General features: G+C 44.6%; 1 protein-coding gene across 1 annotated transcript in view; it reads left to right on the top strand.

Annotated features, from left to right (window-relative positions):
• LOC310771083 (A-kinase anchor protein 13-like) overlaps positions 1–24,498 on the top strand; it is a gene marked incomplete at its 5' end in the record, with an annotated part of 66,092 nt that overhangs the window by 19,486 nt on the left and 22,108 nt on the right. The window contains 11 exons of the mRNA XM_083663757.1: positions 276–343; positions 952–1,018; positions 1,947–2,094; positions 4,393–4,505; positions 5,868–6,014; positions 9,243–9,484; positions 10,976–11,101; positions 13,764–13,881; positions 19,600–19,848; positions 21,344–21,420; positions 23,431–23,612. Of these exons, the coding sequence (XP_083519883.1) occupies positions 276–343; positions 952–1,018; positions 1,947–2,094; positions 4,393–4,505; positions 5,868–6,014; positions 9,243–9,484; positions 10,976–11,101; positions 13,764–13,881; positions 19,600–19,848; positions 21,344–21,420; positions 23,431–23,612 (1,537 nt within the window). The remainder of the gene's footprint in view (positions 1–275; positions 344–951; positions 1,019–1,946; positions 2,095–4,392; positions 4,506–5,867; positions 6,015–9,242; positions 9,485–10,975; positions 11,102–13,763; positions 13,882–19,599; positions 19,849–21,343; positions 21,421–23,430; positions 23,613–24,498) is intronic.

Raw genomic sequence — 24,498 nt, 5'->3', positions numbered from 1 at the left:
TGGAAGCCAGTCCCCCCCCCCCCCCCCCCCACACACACACACACACCCGCCCCCCCCTCCCCACACACACACACCCGCCCCCCCCTCCCCACACACACACACACACACACACACACACACCACACACACACACACACACACCACACACACACACACCACACCACACACACACACACACACACACACACACACCCGCCCCCCCCTCCCCACACACACACACACACACACCACAGTTTTCACTGAGTGTTCTTGTTGCTTGTTGTTTCTTCTTGCAGACTGTAATGCTTTTGTCCATAAGAGCTGCAGGGACAGTCTGCCTGTGTGTGCCAAGGTCAAGATGAAGGTGAGAGCATCGTCATCAAAGTGTCATTCCATTCACATCATGACATCATGTTGCTCATCTTCAATTGGACTGTTCATCCATGATTAGGGCTGCAACTAACTAACCATTTTCTTAATTGTCAATTATTTCCTCAATTAATCGATTAGTTGTTTGGTCGATAAGATGTCAGAAAATTGTTTCACAAAGCACAAGATGACAGCCTTGTCTTGTTTTGCACAAAGTTGTCCAGTTTACTGTCATAGTGGAATAAATAAACCAGGAAGTATTCACAATTTAAGAAGCTGGAATCAGAATTTTGACTTGTTTTTTTTCTTCTTAAATAAAGTACTACTCATAATTACTATCAAAATAATTTAGTTGGTGATTTAATTGAATAGTAAATGGATAATCGCCATGTGCTCGCTCATGTGAGAATTGTTTCAATTGTCGGGTCTGAAATAAAGAGCTTGGTCTTCTCCCTGCTCTATTTGTAAAGCGTCTTGAGATAACTTTACGATTTGGCACTATACAAATATACAAATATATAAATACAGCTGACTTGACTTCACAACTGATCGATGACTCATTGCAGCTGTATTCCTGCTTTTATTCTGTCTTCCTGTGTCTAGTTCTCCAAAACGCAGTTTTCAGCACCAGACTCCAGCTCTGTTCCCGTCGTCACAATGAGGAATAAATGTGAGTGAAAGTAAAACTACATTTCTTACATCATCTTCATCATCATCATCTTCATGAGCACCAGTTTCCGTCCCAGCCGAGGTTCCTCTACTTTATTACACTCATGTGTTTTACTGGGGCATCACGTGACTCACTTCATCCTCCTTTGTGTAGAAATGTACAGTTAATTGGCAAAATAAAGGAAATACAATAGATGTCAAGTTAAGTATATTTAAAGTGAGGCTTCCTTATAGGTTTGATCATCAATTAGCATAAGTGGCATGCCATCATGCTTAGGATGTGGCCCTCCAATAGAGTACAGTCACTTGACCAATCAGTGCCAAGGTACAGTGAACATGTGACCCCAACACCCTATTGAGGCACTTTTATGTTCATGTTGTCTTGATTTGGGCGGTTAACTCTTAACTGCCCCAACATGAGGTGAAAGGCAAGTTTCCGCTCCTACACCAAAAACAAGGAGTTCCTCAGGGCTTGTTCTGCGATCCAAAGGCAGCCAATAAACCTTTGGGTTCCTCACTTGAAAAACATTTCTATACAGCTTGTGAAATATATCTGTCGTAGTGTTGGTCGCAGAATGCACTGAGACAAAAAGGACATGTAAGATTGATCAATTGTGCAAAAGTTAAAAAAAATATCTATATATATCTATATATAGATATATATATCAAAAATATCTATATGCACTGTATTACAATCAGAATAATTTGACATTACGAGAAAAACGTAAAATTCACGTGAAAGATTAGAGCACTGTACTGTACAAGCCAAGGTCTGCAAAGAATGAGCGGCTGTGAAGGGCAAAATGAATGGGCTTTCTCCTTGTCAGAGTGCAGGCTGCTGCTAACTGTCTCCCTGTCTGTCTGTCTGTCTCCCTGTCTGTCTGTCTGTCTGTCTGTCTCCCTGTCTGTCTGTCTCCTGGTCCATGCAGCCTCCGGGACGAGGGAGCGCCCCTGGTCGGCCATCTTGTCCCCCGACGACCACTCCTCCCTGGTGATCCCGTCGTCACGGAGACACACCAGCATCATGTCCTTCAACAACAATCTGTCCAAGAGCCTGTCCATCAGCAACATCGCCGGGTGAGCTGCTGTGTGTGTGTGTGTGTGTGTGCGCATCTGCGTGTGCGTGTGTGTGTGCATGCGTTTGCGTGCGTGCGTGTGTGTAGTGTGTGTGTGTGCGTGCGTGTGCGTGCGTGCGTGCGTCTGGTTCCTGAGTCTCTCTCTGATTTTTTTTCCTTCATCAGCAGTGTTACCCCTCGGTTGCATTTGATTGCACCATTAGTGTTTATGTCCTTTGCATACTTGTATTTATGTGGACATAAATAAATGATTCAAATTTGTGTGTGTGTGTGTGTGTGTGTGTGTGTGTGTGTGTAGTTTCAAGTTGTGTGTGTGTAGTTTAAAGTTGTGTGCGTGTGTGTAAAGTTTGTCTTCTTTAAGTAAAATAAGATTGTCGATGAGAGCTTAAAACAAGAAATGGAAATCGCACCAAATGCATTTAGCCTGGTTGTATTTGTAAGAACTAATGCATTTTGAAGAGCTTATTAATGCTCTTTGTCTGACTTTGGAAATAACTGAGGCTGAATATAACGGGGGTACGTATGATAATACATTATAACTTTTGTCAGACAGCATCTGATAAACTACGAGTCATAAATATTCATAAGATGCTCGAGTATAATTCATACAAGTGCTCTAGCACTTTTGAGGCTTCGGGGAGGGTGGGTGGTGGTATGCATGGTTTGAGGCATTGGGGTGGGGTGGTGTGGTGTCTGCTGCAGGCTGCAGGCAGGCAAGTGGTCTGACGGAGAAACCCGGTTTAATGCAAACTGCCGTTCCACAACCAAAAAATAAATACATAAATAAAAAGCATGTAAGTAGCTATGCAAATCTTGGGTGGTATCGTAAACTTAATAACTGTGACTTTGGAAGTCTATGGAATGGCCCATGCTGTGTGAGGGTGTGTTTAGAAGGAATAAAGCCGGTGTGAGACTGTGTTTGTGGACTGCTCTGCTCTGCTCTGCTCTGCTCGAGAGATTCTCCTGGTGAAATATCTTGTCAGGTGTGATGATCCCCTGTCGCAGCTCAGTCATATAGTGTGAAAACCACAATGACACAAAGACTCCTGATTACAAAGACAGACAGTTGTGGAATCAGAAAAGAACAGCGACTGACACCTGACAACCGTCGTTGATAGTATGTCCGTGCCATAAACAGTGCGTACTGTCATTCTCCTAAGCACTACAGTACAGTAGGTGCTGCAAAAAGTGTTACACAAACAAACCAGGTGGTCCTGCTTCTTCTTCTTCTTCTAATGGCTTTCCGGCAGACTGGATGCCATGCGGCGCATCGCTGCTTCTCACAGAAGATTAGACAAATTCCAGACTCGGGGGTCCGCCCCCTCCTCCAAGCTCCTCCCTCCGGCCGCCTCGCTCTCCTATTCGACCTCCGACCTCAAGGCCCTCGTGCCAGCACACCGAACTCGGACTCCGCCTCCTCCGGTGGATCCTCTCTCTAAGTCCTACTTGGTGTATATAACAGGTGCTCCTGCTAATGAAGAATAGCTATCATGCAAGTGACATCACTGACGACATCACAGTCACTTGAGTGACATCACTGGTAACATCACAATTGCTCAAGTGACATCACTGATGACATCACTGGTGACATCACAATTGTTCGAGTGACATCACTGATGACATCGCTGGTTGCTCACATAGACAGAGTGACAGGTCTGCGAGGGCCGTGAGGTCCAGGAACACGCGTCCAGTCTGCCGGAAAGCCATTAGAAGAAGAAGAGGAAATTGGCTGGATAGAAGTAGAAAATCATCCACACGCCAAAGAGAGCGGGGTCCCGGGTCAGAGGAAGAGAAGATCGGTTGAAGAGTGGATTGATGAATCCAGAAGGAGGTGGTAATGCAACATAAAGGATGCCAACTGCCATAAAACACCACAGAAGGAGAAGGAATCGACTCGTTGAAGCAGCGAGGGAGGTGGGGGTGCTGGCACGAGGGCCGAGAGCTCCGGGAACACGGAGGTCGAATAGGACAGCGAGGTGGCCAGAGGGAGGAGCATTGAGGAGTCTGGAATTTGTTGGCAGGAATTTGGTCACACCCAAAAAAAAGTGCGCCCATGGCACATCCTCTCGCACCTGGATTTCTAGTTATATCTTATAAACATACAGGTATAAACATAAGTTATAGGACATTGTCGGCAAACTATACCTCATGTGAGGAGTGTACTGTCATTTTAATGCACTATAAGATGTATAGATCTTTTGAGTTTGTTTGTAAATGTTAGACAATGCTAGATAATATCAGGACAAAGCTATTCTTATTACTCTCTTATTGTTATTATTGTGTTTCTCTCTCCATCCAGTCCGGTGTTCGATGACATGCCCATCAAAGGCCTGCGCTACCTCTCCCAGTCCACCGACTCCCTCAACAGAACCAACCAGGTCACCGAGTCCATGGAGTCTCTCACTGATGAAGGTCAGCACACACGCACACACACACACGCGCACACACACACACACACACACGCACACACACACACACACACACACACACACACACACGGCCTGGGACAGCTGCTGGCCAGCTGTGAACTGGGAAATAGAGAGATGACTGGTGCTTTAATGATATCAGCCCACCGTCACGCCAACTCAGACAAACAAGGTGAAATCTAGTGTGTTCATTCATTCAACCTAGATTACAGGCTGAAACTCAGGCTTGTCATTTTGCACCGGCTTTCATGTAGCATTTACAGCTAAGCTAACTGACCAAATGAGACGGAAACGCCAGCATGAAGTGTTTTGTTAGTGTTTGTTGACCAGGAGCCACCAGCACAGCTTCAGCGTGCCTTGGCATTGAGCCTTGTAACTGAACTGTGGAGGGATGCGTGATCACTGTTACTGTATGCACCAACCGCTGCTGTAATGTTATTACTATCCACAGTAATGAGTAGTGTAAGTAAGGGATTACAATTTCCAAAACACTAATTATTACAGTTACTAATCCAAGTTCACTTTAAGTTAGGACATGAGTTTCTCCAGCGCTGGCACAAAAACAAAGTGTGGAGATGGGTCTGGCTATGCGAGACGACTGCGTTGCCAGAATGCTATGACAACTGATTAATCGTATTTATTAAAGTCTTTCCTTTTTTGGCAGTTACCTTCACTGTTGGGCTTGTTACCCAAAAAAGTATTATCTCCCTCATCACTATTTACTAACGACAATCATTATTTGACACAAAATATTCATTTCATGATTTTTGGTTCAAGCTACCATAATTTACAAGCTAAGATCATTTACAAGCTGTCGTCAAAAATAGTTGAGCAAAACTGCACCCACAGCAACCTAAACAAATCTGATGAGATAGTTAAAATTAGGGCTGGGTATTTCCACTGATTTCCCGATTTGATATGATTCCGATACACAAGGTCCTGATTCGATTCGATTTCCAACTCGATACGATTCAATCCGATATCGATTTTTCGGTTACAATACCAATTCTGTTTGGATATGAAAGAGATTCTTAAAGAACTCATGCTGTAAATTGTACAGGTAACCCTCTAACCTGCTGCATTAATTAAATTAATTAAAGTATTAATGTTTACAGAAGTTGATGAGATGTTACGAACCATACCACGTGAGTCTACCGGGATTAAAGCATCAACCCCAGGCATTACATTAAAAGATTGTTATTGGGATTTATGAATCGATATAAGTTTCTTCAAATGAATATTGATTCGATATCAATATATATACGGTATATATATTTAACTCAGCCCTAGTTAAAATGTGTGCAAACTGAGGTGCAGAGTGTAAAGTGTGAGCTGTGTTTGGGTGCAGGGACAGAGATGATGGACGGCCAGCTGATGGGGGAGTTTGAGGCGGAGGTGAAGGAGATGGAGGCAGACTCCTGGAGCTTCAGCATGGAGCAGCAGTACCTGCAGCACCTGGACAAAGAGCTGGTGAAGAAACAAGACGTTATCTACGGTACATCTGTCCACCACACTCCACTGTACACTCTGTAATGATTACTAAGGATCTCTGAAGATAGATCTTAGGAACTTACTGAAGAAGGTTATTGAAGGAACACTGCTGATGACTTTCAACTTGCTTTGTAGCATTACAAAATCAAGAGTATATCAGAAAACTGTAAACAGTTTTGCAGTCAGTCATTTAGTTTGACAGTTATTGAGAGTCGGTTTGAGTTAAGGTGTGGACCAGTGATGTCATTCATGCACAAACATCACTGGTCCACACCTTAACTCAACATCAACTCTCAATAACTGTCAAACTAAATGAATGTCTGCAAAACGTTTTAGCGTTTTTGGATATACTAATGCTACAAAGCTGGTTGAAAATCAGCAGTGTTCCTTTATATTAAGGCTACTTAAGTGCAGTTCCCAATATGTTCTTGAGCTCTCATCTCTTGCACGATTCTCTTGGTTTCTTACTGGCTTACATCTGAAATGGGGCTCACGTAGCAACCACGGTATAAACAAACCTAATCCATTCTGTGTATTGATTTTCCTCCCTAGCGAGCTGCAGCCCATAGTACTCCCATCTAGAAAGCAATTTCAAACAATTATTAAGAGTGGCTTCACTTATGGTTTACTTAAATATGGTTTGGTTAAAGTCCTTTTAAAGGAAATTCCCTACTCCAGATGCTATTACCCTGGTATGTATCATCAGTCTGTCATGTTCAATGTGTTCCAGGAGTCATTTTGTGATGAATTGTTACAATTTATTTTATTTTTTTTACCATACCCACTTTCCCTCAAACGGCCTGGTCTCCTCTACTTCGTTAGTGATTTCCTACATTACTCAGAAGCACATTTCCACAACTGCCAGGCGGCAGGCGTTAATTTGTTCCATTCCGCTGTGGGTTCTACATGTAGGTGGAAAGAGCGATAGTGGCCGTAGGTGGAAAGAGCGATAGTGGCCGTAGGAAACAGTCGCACCTCTTACTCAAAATGCATGTTCTGTGGCTGGGTTGCATTTTTCCTTTGAATGTTTTTCTCCTAAATAGATGCAAAAAAAATGCACTTTAGAAAGTGGAGTTTTGTGAATGTGGCCTCAGCTGACCCCATTGTGATCCTGTAGCTGTGTAGCTGTGAGCTCAGCCTCTCTGTGTGCGTCTGTATGAGTCAAAACATTAGTCCACTTGGCACTAGGGGTGTCACGATACACTCAGTTCACGATACGATACGATACACGATACTGGGTTCACGATAACGATACGATACGATATTTTAACAATATTTTTTTGCGATCGATTAGTAAGTTCAGGGGGCATCCTCCACGCTAATTTGAGTCATTTCACCATTTTCATCCTCCGTGTCTGTAGCGTCCCTCGTCTGTTCAAACAAAGCAATGAAAAGGAGAGCGAGCATGCAATCAGATGCAGATCAGTGCCACCATGTTCAGCTTCTTTTTCTCACGATATGAGATTTCATCTCAACGATACATATTGTCACGTTTTGATATCGCGATATATTGTGGGACGATATATTGTGACATCCCTACTTGGCACTGTAAAGTTCTGTGGATAAAAGTCTCCACCAAATATCATCATATACTTTATGTTCCCAATGTTCCCTCTGTTGCTGTTTCATGGAACAGTATGCACGTCTTCATTCCAACCTAAATAGCACACCAGCAGACGTCACTGAAGAGCTTCTCCCTCTCTGAAAAAGTGTGACATTCTACAATTTGGTTGGAATGAAATGAATATTCGTGCAGCAGTAGATTCCCTCTCTATACAAGGGTCGCAGGTTCGTGCCCCATGTTTCCTCCGGCTTGGTCGGGCGTCCGTACAGGCACAATTGGCCATGTCTGCGGGTGGGAAGCCGGATATGGGTACGTGTCCTGGTGGCTGCAATAGTGCCTCCTCTGGTCGGTCGGGGCGCCTGTCCGTGGAGGGTGGGGGTTGGGGGGGGGGGGGTGTAACCTGGGGGGGGAATAGCATGATCCTCCAACGCGCAACATCCTGCCAGTGAAACTCCTCACTCTCAGGTGAAAGGAAGCGGCTGGCGACTGCACATGTATCGGAGGAAGCATGTGCTAGTCTACTACAAGCCTCCCCAGATCAGCAGAGTGGGTGGAGCAACGACCAGGATAGATTGGCAGGGGCAATTGGTCAAGTACAATTGGGAGGAAAATGGGGAAACATCAGAAAAAAGAGAGGACATTATTTCTATTTAGGGGTTGACTCCCACTATGGCCGCCTACAGCATGCTCACAATGTATACATGACACGTTTAATAAAAGCCTACCCCACATGTCAGATAAAGAGCCAAAGCCCCTCCCCTTCCAGTAGGGCCCTATTAGGGCTGTGAATCGTCACTGGCCTCACGATTCGATTCGATTACGATTCAGAGGGCTACGATTCGATTCGATTACGATTATCGATGCATCACTTTTTTTCCCAATACATGATTTATTTTTTCTCACTTTCTTTTTTCTCACTGTGTGGGTACTTTTAAAATAAAAGTGCATTTGGAATTGCATTGTATTATGATCCAAATCAACAACTGCATGTACTTCCATTATATTTTATTCGATTATTATTATTATAATAATTTTTTTATAATCGATTTTTGACATTTGTGAATCGATGCAGAATCGTGCACGTCTGCATCGCGATGCATCTTATAATCGATTATTTTTGACACCCCTAGGCCCTATACGAACCAGCGTCTGAAAACATCTGAATGGTGGTGAACGGCGAGACGAGACTTTTTTTTTATCCTGTTTGAATTGTGCCATGAGGTCCACATGATGTTTGTCAATTTAAACGATAACTTTGCAAGTCAAGAAAGTCGCAGTTTGTCGTAAAACTGTTGCACTATAAGTTATAATAAATGCAACCAGTCACACAGGTGAGTGACATCTCTCCCGCCAGGCAGTGTTGGTGTGTATATGATGCAAGACGAGAGATGTAGTTGAGTGAGCGGTTTCATACAAAATTAAACGTTACATTTCAGTTTTACGACAAACTGCGACTTTCTTGACATGCGGCGTTATCTTTTAAATTGAGGAAAAAAATCGCTTCGTCGCACGATTCAAAATTTCATTCAAACGGGCAAAAAAAAAAAAAAAGATTGCCCCTTTGCTGGTTCGTAGCTGGAGCAGGAAGTAGGCGGTGACTTTGGCTCTGTATACGTGATGATGTCATTGTTTGACTAAGTGTCATTTCCTGGACGGTGTGTTGTGCAGAGCTGATGCAGACGGAGATGCACCACATGCGGACGCTGCGCATCATGTCGGAGGTGTACAGCAAAGGGCTGCAGAAGGAGGTGCAGCTGGAGGGCCAGACGGTGGACAAGCTGCTCCCTGCTCTGGACGAGCTGCTGGAGCTCCACGCGCAGCTCCTCACGCGCCTCCTGGAGAGGAAGAGGGAGAGCCAGCATCAGGGAGCCTTCGTCATCAACAGGATAGGAGACATCCTGGTCAGCCAGGTCAGAGCGAGGGAGGTTCTGCTGGGGACAAAGCCAAGAAATAATAATAATACCAACAATGAATTACTTCTGCCTCCTGGCCACCTGTTCTGGCCTTAAATACACTCAAAAGTGATAAATTAAGTTGACCCTTTTCAGGCTATTTTACTTGATAGATTACTGTAGGACGCACGGAGGCTGCACATATTCACTATATCACAAGAAAAAGGCATTTGTCAAAAAGATGAAAAACACAAGTTTATGTTTTCATCCTAAAAGTGTGCATTAGAAATATATTCCATCGATCATCTTGTGAACCACCCAAAACCATTTCACAGTTTGACAAGAAGCACTGGAACACAGGGAGCGGGCTCCTCGGCTGTGGGGTAAAATAATGGCAGCTCTTTGAATCCTAACAGCTTTAGAAAGTACAACTTAATGGAGCTGCTGCACACAAGCTCCTGTAACTTATCGCTCGGTCAGGAGCTCCTCACCTGCTCGTACTAAAAGTGAGGCACTTAAGGTAAAAGCATCGACTAAAATGTCAGACGATGGAGATGCCCTGGTGGTTGGTGTGTTTCTGCGGAGAGAAAGACTGTGCTCCGGTCGTTAAGGCAACAGCAGTGTGTCACGTAGTTTCAGGTGGCAGCCTGGCTGCTGAAAGGTTGCTGATTTGAACCCAGGTAGAGTACCATCAGCACCCAACGTCCTGCTCCCCAATACAGTACAAGCACCCAACCTTCATGTCGGTGTGTTCCTGCTCCAAGGACGCGTGGTGGAGACTAGCTAACAGAAGCTAAAAATACAGAGATTTAAAGGAACACTCTGCCCATTTTCAACCAGCTTTGTATCATTAGAACATCAGTAGTATATCAGAAAACTGTAAACTGTTTTGAAGTCTGTCATTTAATTTGACAGTTATTGAGTGTTAAAGTGTGGACCAGTGACATCACTGGTCCACACTAACTCAAATGAATAACTCATTAACTCAAATCAACTCTCAATAACTGTCAAACTAGATGAATGATGAATAGTTTGACAGTTATTGAGAGTTGATTTGAGTTAATGGGTTATTAATTTGAGTTAGTGTGGACCAGTGATGTCACTGGTCCACACTTTAACACTCAATAACTGTCAAATTAAATGACAGACTTCAAAACCGTTTACAGTTTTCTGATATACTACTGATGTTCTAATGATACAAAGCTGGTTGAAAATGGGCGGAGTGTTCCTTTAACATGATGGAACATCTCAGAGAGTTTCTGCTAGATCAATATCACATGATGCTATTGACAGACTTAGAGATTTCCAGATATCTGCAGTTTACAGATCTGGTGGAAAGAGCTGACAATATATATACACAATGTGAAGAAGTGCATCATTGGCTATTCACATGATCAGACTTCCAGATGGCTAACTGTTGTCATTGCCGTTTGTTTTTATTTGCTTGCTGGCTGTGATGATGTACTGGTGCCGTCTTTGTTTACTCACGCTTGTCAAATCCCGGTGCAGTTCTCCGGGTCCAATGCTGAGAGCATGAAGAGGGTGTACGGCCGCTTCTGCAGCCGCCACAACGAAGCCGTCAACTTCTACAAGGAGCTCCTGGCCAAAGACAAACGCTTCAAGGCTTTCCTCAAGGTGAGACCATCATCCCAGCTCAGTGTCAGATAGCGCTGTCCTTTTGGAGAAGTCCTCCTCCATGCATTGATTCTGTATCTATACTGCATTCAAAGCAGGGCTGGATATTGTTTAAAATATGACCATACCACTACCCTTAAAGTGATACCGATACCAATAGAGGACTTCATTCGATACCTTTTTTGACTTTGGAACTCTCTACCGAATGATTTAAAGAGTTGTAGGGGTATTCTCCAGTTTAAAAAGATTGATAGGAAAAGAATAATTAGCCAGTATGAAGTATCTGGATGATTTCCTTATGTTCACATTTTGTTTGTTCTCATGTGACATGATTGTGTCATAGTCACAAGATTGCTAATTATTAATTAGCATTTTGTTTCTCCAAGGCCATGATGTAGCGTCTATTTCAAATGACTGCTTATCAAAATAGATAGACCATCTATATGTTTGTTTGTTTGTTTTTTTTTACTAATTTTTTGAGAAAGGGGCAGGTATAACACGTTTTCTTCATCCTGCTCCTTTCTGGCCAAGCCTGTAACGTGTTAACAGATGTATTGTATTTATTTCAAATTGTTTTTATTCGTTTTTAAACAATACAAACAAGAAAAAACAAACCCTGTAGAAGACAGACAATACAAAATAGGTGCAAGGTTGCATGATGTCATACATGTATACAATCTCCTGAATAATTGTGATGCAATGACAACCAAGTGTAAAAAAATAAAAAACAAAAAACAAACAAAACAAAACAAAAAATAATAGAGACAAGGAAAGGACAAGAGGGGGGTGGGAAGAGGGTAGGGTAGAGCTGTTGGGGGCTACTAATCTAAAGTTCTTGCGTCAAATTCCTTATGATAATAATCTAAGAAGGGGTGCCAAGTCATTTCAAACTTTTCCAGAGAACCCTGGACTGTGCATCTGACTTTTTCTAGTTTAAGAAATGACATTACCTCACGAATCCAGCGTGAGTGTGATGGAGGTGTGGGCGATTTCCAGCTAAAAAGAATAAGCCGGCGAGCTAGTAATGTTGAAAAGGCCATTAGATCTGATTGATGTCTGGATATCCCACTGTTGCTAGGGGCAACCCCAAATATTGCAGTAATTGGATCTGGGTAAATCTGTTTTTGACATATATATGAGAATGTATTAAAAATGTCTGACCAGAATGTGAACAATTTTGGGCAAGTCCAAAACGTGTGGCCCAGAGTACCCGGAAACTGATGGCATCTGATGCAATTTGGGTCTGAGCCAGGATATACTGTAACAGATGTATTGTATACTGTTTCTTGTACTGTGTTTGGTCGGAACAAATAAAAATTAAATTAAATGAAATGAAATGGTGGCATCTGGGCACGCTGAACTGCCAACTCCGTCACCACACCAAGGTCCACTTCACCACCACAGACTGTATGCAGGGTTGTAGTAGAGCCATGTAAGAAGAGTTGCGACATCTCCATTCACTCCAATGGACCAGTTTTTTACTCTCAAGAGTTCGAGGAAGTAAGGTCCTGGATTAAGCAGCACTGTCGAGTTGCAGCAAAATGGACAGTTTGTGTTGTCCTTTGAACGTTTTTTTCCCCCCCTTGAATCAAATTGTACATTATCAGCTTTATTTTAGCATTCAAAAGTAGCGCGAGACCCATTCCTGGCTGTTCATTGGCTAATGGTCCTCCGCTGATGCCACTCTCTCTAGAGGACACTAGGTTGTAGCTGCTGCGGTACTGTAGTGGGCCAATCACAGCTTGCATTAAATGAAAGGCCGCATATTGATTGGCTGCTTTCTAGATCTGTGTACAAAAGGATGGAATGCAGGTACTGTATCGTTTGACTGCAGATTAAGGTTTCAATACTACAGTACTTGGTACCGGGTTATTTCGGGTTGATACCGTACCTTAAAGGTATCGAGTACTGATACCCAGCCATGTGCATTAGTCCTGTATACAGCGGTTAAACATAAGGACCGTAAACCCGCTGGTGCTGAAGATACAGCTATTCTTTCTTCAGGATTTAGAAATAGAACCATACATAGTGATTATAACTCAAAACTCTTGTTACTCCACCAAGTCGTCACTAGAGAATTCTTGTCCCCTCCGAAGGCTTAAAAGAGCAAAACACAATTGTCTTTTCTTTTCTCCAAAACAGTTCTTGAGGCTAAAGTACAGTTAAGCAGTAACTGTACTTTAGCCTCAAGCATGCAGTTAAAAAGTGGGACTCCGACAATGGCTATATTGTGTATATGCAGTAATTGGTAATCATTCGTCATACATCATGTAGAATCTCATAAACAAACTCAGAAACATCATATTGATTTTCCAGGCATCAATATTTTATATGACATAGATTTTTAATGCCATTGGTTGCACTGCCAACTCTTGTGTTAACAAGGGAGCTGGTTAGTGATCGTTGTTGTTTTATTCTCTTTAATATTTGTTTTGCATGGACACGACTTGAGAGAAGACTTCCCCGTCCATGTGTTGGAACATGTTGTAGAAAAGTCATACTACCCAAGAGAAGCTTCTTCCCTCTGATGAGGGCGGCTTCAGTGCTGCCAGCGTTGCATCAGTGTCGGATCCATAATGATGATGATGAACACTCTGGAGCATTGTCCCTAGATGGTTGTACAGCAAAAATGTCAACGACTTTTGGCTTTTTCATCTTCCAGAAAAAGATGAGCAGCAGCATCGTGCGGAGGCTCGGCATCCCAGAATGCATCTTGCTGGTGACCCAGAGGATAACAAAGTACCCGGTGTTGATTCAGAGGATGCTGCAGCACACAAAAGGTTAGCTCCATGTCATCATTCCTGTTTTTACTGTGTGTGTGTGTGTGTGTGTGTGTGTGTGTGTGTGTGTGTGTGTGTGTGTGAGTGAGTGAGTGAGTGAGTGAGTGAGTGAGTGAGTGAGTGAGTGTGTGTGTGTGTGTGTGTGTGTGTGTGTGTGTACATACAGTGACAGAAACTAGAGACTGGAGATCTATTTGAAAGTTCCCATTGGGACAAACCTAACCACCTGAAAAAGTCCAGCTCAGGGCAACGATGGCAACTATCAGTCTATCATTGTGGCTTGTATGGACAAGTCTGTGTGCAGTGTGTGAAATAGTTGATTGTTTAACTAAATGCCATTACAACATTGAACACGTAGCATCATAGTACAGCATCTCTAATTGAACCTGCTGGGGAATGGAGGCGGTTCAGACTAAGGGTTAGATAACTAAAATACATCAGAATGCTATGCAGTTATTTCAAACCTGTATTTAGATGCATGTTCCCCATCTCTTTTATGCTATTGATTAGTTGTTGTTTTTCACTTTGTAGTTTCTGCTGGTGAAGTTTGAATCTATCTGTGTCTGTGCTTGGCTTTTTCCTCTGCCATCAGCCATCACCCAAGCATACAGTCCACACTGACAGCAAGTCACTTTCCTCATTCATGACAGGATGATGTGAGAGACGGCTGTTCACTCCAGTCAAAAGCACAGTACAAAGGAACTGTCTGCATATTCACTCATACATTAGATTTCTTTGTTTTTTTACTTGGAAGTAATCCAGATCACTCCACTTGTCTTAAGAAAATATCACTTGTTTTGGGGAAATTTCCTGAGAAAGTTGAGTGACCCAGATCTGTTCACGTTCTGAGAAGAAGGAGATTCCATAACACGTAAGGGTTAATGTACGACGAGGTGTACATTATCACTTTTTAAGGGACGACGCGAGAGGCGTGAACCGTCCGAGGCGAAGCCGAGGATGGTTGCCTCCGCGAAGTCCCTTAAAAAGTGATAATGTACACCTCGAAGTGCATTAACCCGCTTTTATACCATGGTCTGGGTGAATACTCGATTCTGATTGGCTGCAAGGTGTCCATTAAAAAGTGATATTGTACAGTGATAATGGACACCTAGCTAAATGGTCTGTTCACCGTTCATATCAATGCGCCATAGTTTCATCAGTGTTATCAGGAGAGCAGTTTGAGCTCTATACCCCCGTTAAGGGTTAATATGACAATTTTGGAACTTGAGAAAAAAAGATAGAGAGAGAGAGAGAGAGAGAGAGAGAGAGAGAGAGAGAGAGAGAGAGAGAGAGAGAGAGAGAGAGAGAGAGAGAGAGAGAGAGAGAGAGAGAGAGAGAGAGAGTTTTCGTTTCGGAGATTCCCTCTCCTGAGAGAAGAGAAGCCGGCTCTGTTCTGGTCAGCTGACAGAAACCGGGCTCTCAGCTGTCAACTGTCAAACCTCCTGTTTACAACTTGCAGCAACCAGCAGCCAGGCGCTCTGGGAGAGCGCGCGCTGCCTCTTATCACTGATACAAATCAAGGGGTCCACCCGCTATGCACAAATCAAGTCAAAGAGGAAAAAGACGAGATCAACAAAAAGAAAACAACGCAATGGGCAGTTAACAGCAACACACTGAGAGACGTCCTTGTACAAAACATACCTGGACTCCAACATACTGAAAGCAGATAGTTTTCACTCTACTCCTGCCTCGCGCCATTTACGTCTTATAAGACCCGCAGACGTTAACGCAGAGAGTTCTCTCTGCATGTCACCACATACAGCCCCCGCTGCTCTGTGTTACTTCCTGAAACTCGATCGCTCTTAAATGTTAATATACTTGGCCAATACGTATCTATCATACAAAATAAAGCAAGCTGCCAAACGGTAATGTCTTCATTTAATGTAGAACGCAAAACATCGTTAAACCCGCATTCCTGTGATAAAGTTAACGTTTGAGTCGGCTTTAAAACGGAGGGTGGTGGAATAGTGGGAGGGACTATTTTATTTCGTGGAAGACTGATTTACAGTATGAATAACAGACATTTAGCCATTTAGATTGCTTTATTTATTACACATGGAAATATAAATGACTGGTCTTATTGTTTTGTTGGCAAGTGACCATGGTATGTGAAGTTAATTGCAGGCCCATTATGTGGAGATGGGTGTTTTTAGTGCATAGGATAATTAGAGCAAGCACACCTTGATGAGCTGAGATATTTCACACCATACTTGTATGTGATTGAAAGCAGCTCGGGGCGGCTGGCCTCCCACTGTGTACGTTCACCATAAGCCTTCCCCAAAGCCTGTTTATATTTCTATGTGAGACGGGGAAGCTGTGAGTTAATCCCCGGGGTGCTTTAAGAAGACTCTCTCCTGCCAACTGTGATATATACCAAGTGTGCTCGCTCGCACACGCACAGAGACTATTTTGATGCCGGAGCAAAACAACCACAGGACAAACATATTCTGCTGGAAAATGTTCCACACGGAGTTTTAAAAACTGCATGTACAATATGTAAGACATGCCTCTCAGGCTTTCCTCAGTGAGCAGGCCACCAGACTTGTTCACCACTGGCCACCAGATCTGTTCACCACTGGCCACCAAACCTGTTTACCACTGGCCACCAGACCTGTTCACCACTGGCCACCAGACCTGTTCACCACTGGCCACCAGATCTGTTCACCACTGGCCACCAAACCTGTTTACCACTGGCCACCAGACCTGTTTACCACTGGCCACCAGACCTGTTCACCACTGGCCACCAGATCTGTTCACCACTGGCCACCAGACCTGTTCACCACTGGCTACCAGACCTGTTCACCACTGGCCACCAGACTTGTTCACCACTGGCCACCAGACCTGTTTACCACTGGCCACCAGACCTGTTTACCACTGGCCACCAGACTTGTTCACCACTGGCCACCAGCCCTGTTTACCACTGGCCACCAGACTTGTTCACCACTGGCCACCAGACCTGTTTACCACTGGCCACCAGACTTGTTCACCACTGGCCACCAGACTTGTTCACCACTGGCCACCAGACTTGTTCACCACTGGCCACCAGACTTGTTCACCACTGGCCACCAGACTTGTTCACCACTGGCCACCAGACTTGTTCACCACTGGCCACCAAACCTGTTTACCACTGGCCACCAGACCTGTTTACCACTGGCCACCAGACCTGTTTACCACTGGCCACCAGACCTGTTCACCACTGGCCACCAGACCTGTTCACCACTGGCCACCAGACTTGTTCACCACTGGCCACCAAACCTGTTTACCACTGGCCACCAGACCTGTTTACCACTGGCCACCAGACCTGTTCACCACTGGCCACCAGACTTGTTCACCACTGGCCACCAGACCTGTTCACCACTGGCCACCAGACCTGTTCACCACTGGCCACCTGACCTGTTCACCACTGGCCACCAGACCTGTTCACCACTGGCCACCAGACCTGTTCACCACTGGCCACCAGACCTGTTTACCACTGGCCACCAGACCTGTTTACCACTGGCCACCAGACCTGTTTACCACTGGCCACCAGACTTGTTCACCACTGGCCACCAGCCCTGTTCACCACTGGCCACCAGACTTGTTCACCACTGGCCACCAGACTTGTTCACCACTGGCCACCAGACTTGTTCACCACTGGCCACCAGACTTGTTCACCACTGGCCACCAAACCTGTTTACCACTGGCCACCAGACCTGTTTACCACTGGCCACCAGACCTGTTTACCACTGGCCACCAGACCTGTTCACCACTGGCCACCAGACTTGTTCACCACTGGCCACCAGACTTGTTCACCACTGGCCACCAAACCTGTTTACCACTGGCCACCAGACCTGTTTACCACTGGCCACCAGACCTGTTCACCACTGGCCACCAGACTTGTTCACCACTGGCCACCAGACCTGTTCACCACTGGCCACCAGACCTGTTCACCACTGGCCACCTGACCTGTTCACCACTGGCCACCAGACTTGATCACCACTGGCCACCAGACCTGTTCACCACTGGCCACCAGACCTGTTCACCACTGGCCACCAGATCTGTTCACCACTGGCCACCAGACTTGTTCACCACTGGCCACCAGACTTGTTCACCACTGGCCACCAGACTTGTTCACCACTGGCCACCAGACCTGTTCACCACTGGCCACCAGACCTGTTCACCACTGGCCACCAGACCTGTTCACCACTGGCCACCAGACTTGTTCACCACTGGCCACCAGATCTGTTCACCACTGGCCAACAGATCTGTTCACCACTGGCCACCAGACATGTTCACCACCAGGCCACCAGATCTGTTCACCACTGGCCACCAGATCTGTTCACCACTGGCCACCAGACCTGTTCACCACTGGCCACCAGACTTGTTCACCACTGGCCACCAGACCTGTTCACCACTGGCCACCAGACCTGTTCACCACTGGCCACCAGACCTGTTCACCACTGGCCACCAGATCTGTTCACCACTGGCCACCAGACTTGTTCACCACTGGCCACCAGATCTGTTCACCACTGGCCACCAGACCTGTTCACCACTGGCCACCAGACCTGTTTTGCGGTCCTATTTCTCTAAAAGAATCATAAGGAATCTCACTCCTGGGTGAAGCTTTGGTGATTTACTGTAGATATGTATGACATAAAATGCATCATGGAGGACACAAGAACGCACAAGACTTTTAGAGAGACCATAATCCTGCCAGGAAATGCAAAACTCTCTTCCCTTCAATCAATCTTCAATTTCCAATCCATTTTATATGTATATAGTTTATATTGATATAGTTAATATTTACATAGCGTCAAATCATACCAAGAGTTATCTTCAAGTCGCTTCCTTCCTTCCTCATCAAATAGCAGTACAGAGTAGTAGAAGCTGTTGTCCTGTCTGAATGTGAAACAGGGTATGGCTGAAAAAAGAACATGGAAACATTCAACCTTCCGTGGATAAATGGAGACATAAAGGTTAAAAAATAATCATTGCATTGAGCCTTAAAATCGTATTTTATTATCTTAAGACAAGTGAAACAATCTTACAGTGGATTGAGCTAAATGTCCCTCTGGCTGTTCTGTTTTCAACGTTTTAACATTTTGAGAAACAAGTCGAGCTGCTTTGGAATCAAGTGAGACGATCTCACACCACTGGCAGAACTGTTCACTTTTTGTAATAGAAAATAACACATCCCCTGCCTATCGACATGAGGGTCGCAGGTTTGAGCCCCCGGCACAATTGGCCGTGTCTGTGGGTGGGAAACCAGATTAAGGGTATGAGTCCTGGTCGCTGCACTGGTGCCTCCTCTGGTCAGTCGGGGGGTGCCTGTTCGTGGGGAGGGGAACTGGGGAAAATAGCGTCATCCTCCCACACGCTACGTCCTGCCCGTGAAATTCCTCGCTGTCGGGTGAAAAGAAGGGGCTGGCGACTGCACATGTATCGGAGGAAGCATGTGCTAGTCTCCAACTCTCCCCAGATCGGCAGAGGGGGTGGAGCAACGCCCGGGACACCCTATCAGGGAATTGGACAGGTACATGTCAGGTACACGTCAGGTACATGTCAGGTACATGTCAGGTACATGTCAGGACAGGTACAATTGGGGAGAAATTATCTGAAAAAAAGAGAGGAAACATTAGCATTGCTGCGATGGAACCTGAAACCTCGCGGTTACAGAACGGTTTCTCTAATTGCTTGACCGCTGTTTTCCTAACCTCTGTCCTCCCGCGGTGTGCGCAGAGGGCGAGGAGGACCACGAGGACCTGACGGAGGCCGTGCGGCTGGTGAAGCAGGTGATCGCGGCGGTGGACGGCAAGGTGAACGAGCACGAGAAGAAGAAACGTCTGAAGGAGTTCCACGGCCGCACGGACGGCAAGTCCATCATGATGATGAAGAGCGGCCAGATGTTCGCCAAGGAGGACCTGCTGAGGAGAAGGCTGATCCACGACGGAGCGCTGCAGCTCAAGAACAGCCAGGGGAGACTGAAGGGTGAGGAGGCGCCCACTGACTCGCTTACTGACTGATAGGGGTGGGGCAATACACCGAGATACATCGATATCGATACACCATCGATATCAGATCGTGTATCGATCGAAAGTGAAAACATAGATATATATATCGCCATATCGTCATATGCCTTGTAAACCCATGGTGATGAAGCAAAATATTAATGCAGGCCATGAAGCATAGATGTATATGTATAGATATACTGTATGTAGATGTATATCTATATATATATACAGTAGATGTGCATGGCTTCTGTTCATCATTGAAAGGTCATAAAGGGTTCTAAGTTAACTGATCAAAATAATTTGCACTTAAACATGAGAAATGTGGCACTTTATAGTGAAGAACAGATCTATGGTTTTTCATTTAAATGTCTGGAAGCGCTCAGAAACAAAATAGTCAAATGATATTTTAGTTGCTTTTCGTGAGTAGATATAAAATGTAACTGATTGTGTTGAAATGGACATCTATCGTCTCATATCGATCGCAGGCCCCTGAATCTAATCAATCATCTGATCATTGCAGACTGTGATATCAGCAAATATCGTATTGTTGTCAAAAGAATCGATCCAATATCATCTTGTGATGAAACTTGTGATTCCCACTCCTACTGACTGACTGACTGACTGACTGACTGACTGACTGACTGACTGACTGATTGTATTTTTCATCCATTTCATTTTCAGCTGTATTTAACAGGGGCAATGCACATTAATGAACATAAAAGTAAATGCGCCGGAATTTACTATTTTACATTTGCCGTCCCTGGACTGGTGTTAAGATGTCACCCTAAATAAGATAAGAACAGACATAAAACATGCAGTATAAAAGTACAATATAGTTTAATAAGTCACTTATACTATTACAAAAATGTTGATAGACAAAACAAAAAAAGAAGACAGCATTTTGAGGCTCAACCAGACAGCAACAAGCAACCAAAAATGTCAGCCAAACAAAATCTAAACAAATAGCAATCTACTGTATCAGACCACATGGCAAACACAGCACAGATAGCACAGACAGGCAGAAGAGATGAGCGCAAGATGTAATTTAGTACTTTAATTGAATGTGGACAGAGGTAGCTCTGATTAGCCACTTCTTTAAGTTAAGTTTATGGTAAGTTTTCATGTCTCTATATGCTTGTTATTTCTTATCGGGATAATACAGTCCTGTCTTACTGCACTCTGTGTAGATTTATATACAGTTGATTCCATATTTACAAATGGTCTCAGTACAGGAGGAGCCAATCCATGCAAAATCTTGCACATAAGACAGGAATCTGTATATTTAATCAGGTTTTCCACAATGTAATAAATTGTGGAAGGAAGACTGAATGAAAGATGCTGCCATGACACAAACTGACCGGTCTACAGACTGACAGACACACTTCTCTCTCTGTGAAGATGTACATGTAGACTGCAGAATCATGTGTTTAAACTTCTCCTCTCTCCATCCCCCAACGTCTTCTCTCTCTCAGACATCCACGCTCTGCTCCTATCAGACGTACTCGTCTTCCTCCAAGAGAAAGACCAGAAATATGTCTTCGCCTTACTGGTATGACTCACTCTCTCTCTGTGTCTCTGTCTCTCTCTCTCTCTCTCATCTCCTTCCCTCTACTGGTTGAATATTGACATTGCCCTCTCGAGAGGCCTTGCTTACCGCTCCTTCCATCCCTCCCTCCATTACCAGGTCCCATTGAGCGCTGGCAGAGAGGTTGTTATCGCATTTTCCCATCCAACTGTTGTTGTTGCTGTTAGCATGAACTGGCCTGCTAGCTAGCTAGCTCTCCCACTGTGTAACGTTGTTGCTGCTAGTCAGCGGCACCTAATAAAGCCCCAACTAGGCCTCAGGCATCCGGCCCAGCCTTTGCACCTTATATTATAGCGTTTGAGCTGTTATTCCATGTTTACAACAATTACAGTTTCATGCCACATTGTCCACACACACACACACACACACGCATACACACGCACGCACGCACGCACACACACACATGCACACACACACACAAGCATACACACGCACACACACACACATGCACACGCACGCACACACGCACACATGCACGCACACACACACACGCACACATGCACACACACACACACAAGCATACACACGCACGCACACATGCACGCACACACACACACACACACACACACACACAGTATGGGGGAATGGAAACGGAGGCAGGCCTGTGGCGTCGTCATCACGTCCATCATGGAAAAAGGCGCGTCTCAGTTGAGGCTGTTGAGGGGAAGCCTGTGGTTTTCAATGGCTTTTGGGGTTTGCCTGTTTATTTGACATTTTGGGCACTGATGATTTTCTCTGACGCAACGGAGACTTCTATTGAGTGTAGCAGTGGAGTACTTTCTACGTCCATCACCAGCAGCACAAGCAGCCAGTAGTAAGGAGGTGAAGGGTCAAAGGTCACAGCACCCAGACAATTGATGGAAGAAGCACGTTTCCTGTGACCCTAGAAGGGAAGGAAGTCAGCACACTAAGCAGCAAGGAGAGAGGTAGACCAGGGGAGATGTGACAGCTGATGTGATTATGGTTTATTTTCAGTGTTTAGCTGCCAGGTGGGTAGAGGAGGGATGAAGCGGTGGTTTTCTGATGTTTATGGCAAAGCCGTTTTCACATTTAATATCTAGACTGGGTATATTTATGTCCTGCAGATGTCCGTAATTCAATTCTTCCCAGTCAAAATGAACATTTCAGATTCTCCCTAGGACAAATGATGTCACTTTGGCCATTCATGTGTATGGGGTTTCTCATGACACATATCTACAATTCAGATACTGTATCTTCAATTCACATTGCAAATATCTGCAAGTGAATTATGACTATTTTTAATACCAGTTTCAGATTCAGATATCTCCAATTTAATTCTAACTACCGTAGTCATATTTCCAGTTCAAGATATCTATAATTCCCTTCAATTCGAGATATCTACATTGTCCTTTTTAGATATCTTAAATTCAGTTTGAACTCAGAATGACTCAAACTATATATCTCAAACTGGAATTACAACTAGTCATAATTCAGTTACAGACATGTGCAATGTGACTTGTAGATATGTTATGATGAGAAACCCCATACACATGAATGGCAAAGGTGACATCATTGTCCTAGGGAGAATGACATGGATATCTGAAATGACAATTTTGGATAGGAAGAATGGCCATTGTAGATGCCTTGAATGAAAATTCTAACTAGTCACAATGTAATTATGATTAGAATGATGTTGATATATCTGTAATGCTGATTCCGGATAGTCAAACTTGGCTGATAAATGTTCAGAGAGCTGAAGACTTCTCAGTAGAGCAGCTTGCAGGCCTGCTGAGACCACAACAGTCAGCTGGCTCCCATGTGGATGATAACATTAAGCAGAAACTAATGGTCATCTCTCTCTTTCCATCTGTCTGCCTTTCCTCACCATCCTCCACACTCCCTCTCTCTCCTCCTCCCTTCCTCTTCTCTTCCTTCCCCCGTCCGTCCTCTTCTCCTCCGCTCCTCCCTCCTCCCCTCCTCTGCACCATCTCTTCCTGCCTGGTGCCTCCACAGGACCAGCGCTGCACGGTGCTCTCCCTGCAGAAGCTCATCGTCAGGGAGGTGGCGAACGAGGAGCGCGGCCTCTTCCTCATCACGGCCGGCATCGAGAAGCCCGAGATGATGGAGGTGCTGGCCAGCTCCAAGGACGAGCGCAACACCTGGATGCAACTCATCCAGGACGCCATGCAATGCGTGTAAGAAAACAAAACTCCTTTCTGCCGTTTCATTTCATTTCTTTTGTGCTATTATTTATTTGTGTTTTTTATCTCTGATGTAGATTTTGTTAGATGGGGATGCAGCTTTTTCTGAATTTCTTTTTCAGATCTTCAAATCAACATGTTCAATCAATCTATTTCAGTACATTTTATGGCTAGGGTGGAGACTCTGGACAGACACCGCCCACCCACGCGCCATCGTGCAACTGTGCGCCATCGGCTGTTTCTTCTTCTTCTGTGTTGTTTTATGACAGTTGGCATCCTTTATGTTGCATCACCTTCTTCTTGCAGAGATCATAGAGTGGTTGAGTGAGAACAGGGTGAAGGAAGGAGGCGGGGAGATGGCAGAGGAGGGAGGGGGAGGGGGGAGATCCCCTGCAGGAATCAAACCTGCACTTCTCCGCATACAATGCGGTGTTAAGGTGTCCGCCTTAACCCCTAGACCAGTGGTGCCCAATTTGGGGCCCCGCCCGCGCTCTGTTTGTTTTGGCCCGCCACGGATTAAAAAAAAAAAAATTATCCAGAATGCCACTCGGGCAAGTTATCAGATATCTGCACTGATTGCAAAGGGTGGACACGCTTTTTCATGTGGTGACTGTGAAACAGTGTCTGAATGTGGCTGCGGATATACTGTGTTCACTCCTGAGATTGCATCCCTGCAAATTGTCATGGCAAATTGTTTACAAAAGATGGACAATAAAGCTGATTTTCAAAGTACCTTGAGGATTTTTCAAGTTGGGAATTAAGTCAAATTTCTCTCTTGATTACAAAGGTGGAAAATAAAACTGTTTTTAACTGGGTGTTTACTGATTAAATGTTTAAGCTCCCCACAAATGCAGATGTTTTATAACCAATTGCAAATTAT

This window comes from Poromitra crassiceps, assembly GCF_964638095.1.
Source record: "Poromitra crassiceps genome assembly, contig: HAP1_SCAFFOLD_346, whole genome shotgun sequence".
Lineage (NCBI taxonomy): Eukaryota > Metazoa > Chordata > Actinopteri > Beryciformes > Melamphaidae > Poromitra > Poromitra crassiceps.
The sequence above is the reverse complement of the archived record's forward strand: the minus strand, read 5'-3'. Positions and strand labels throughout refer to the sequence as shown.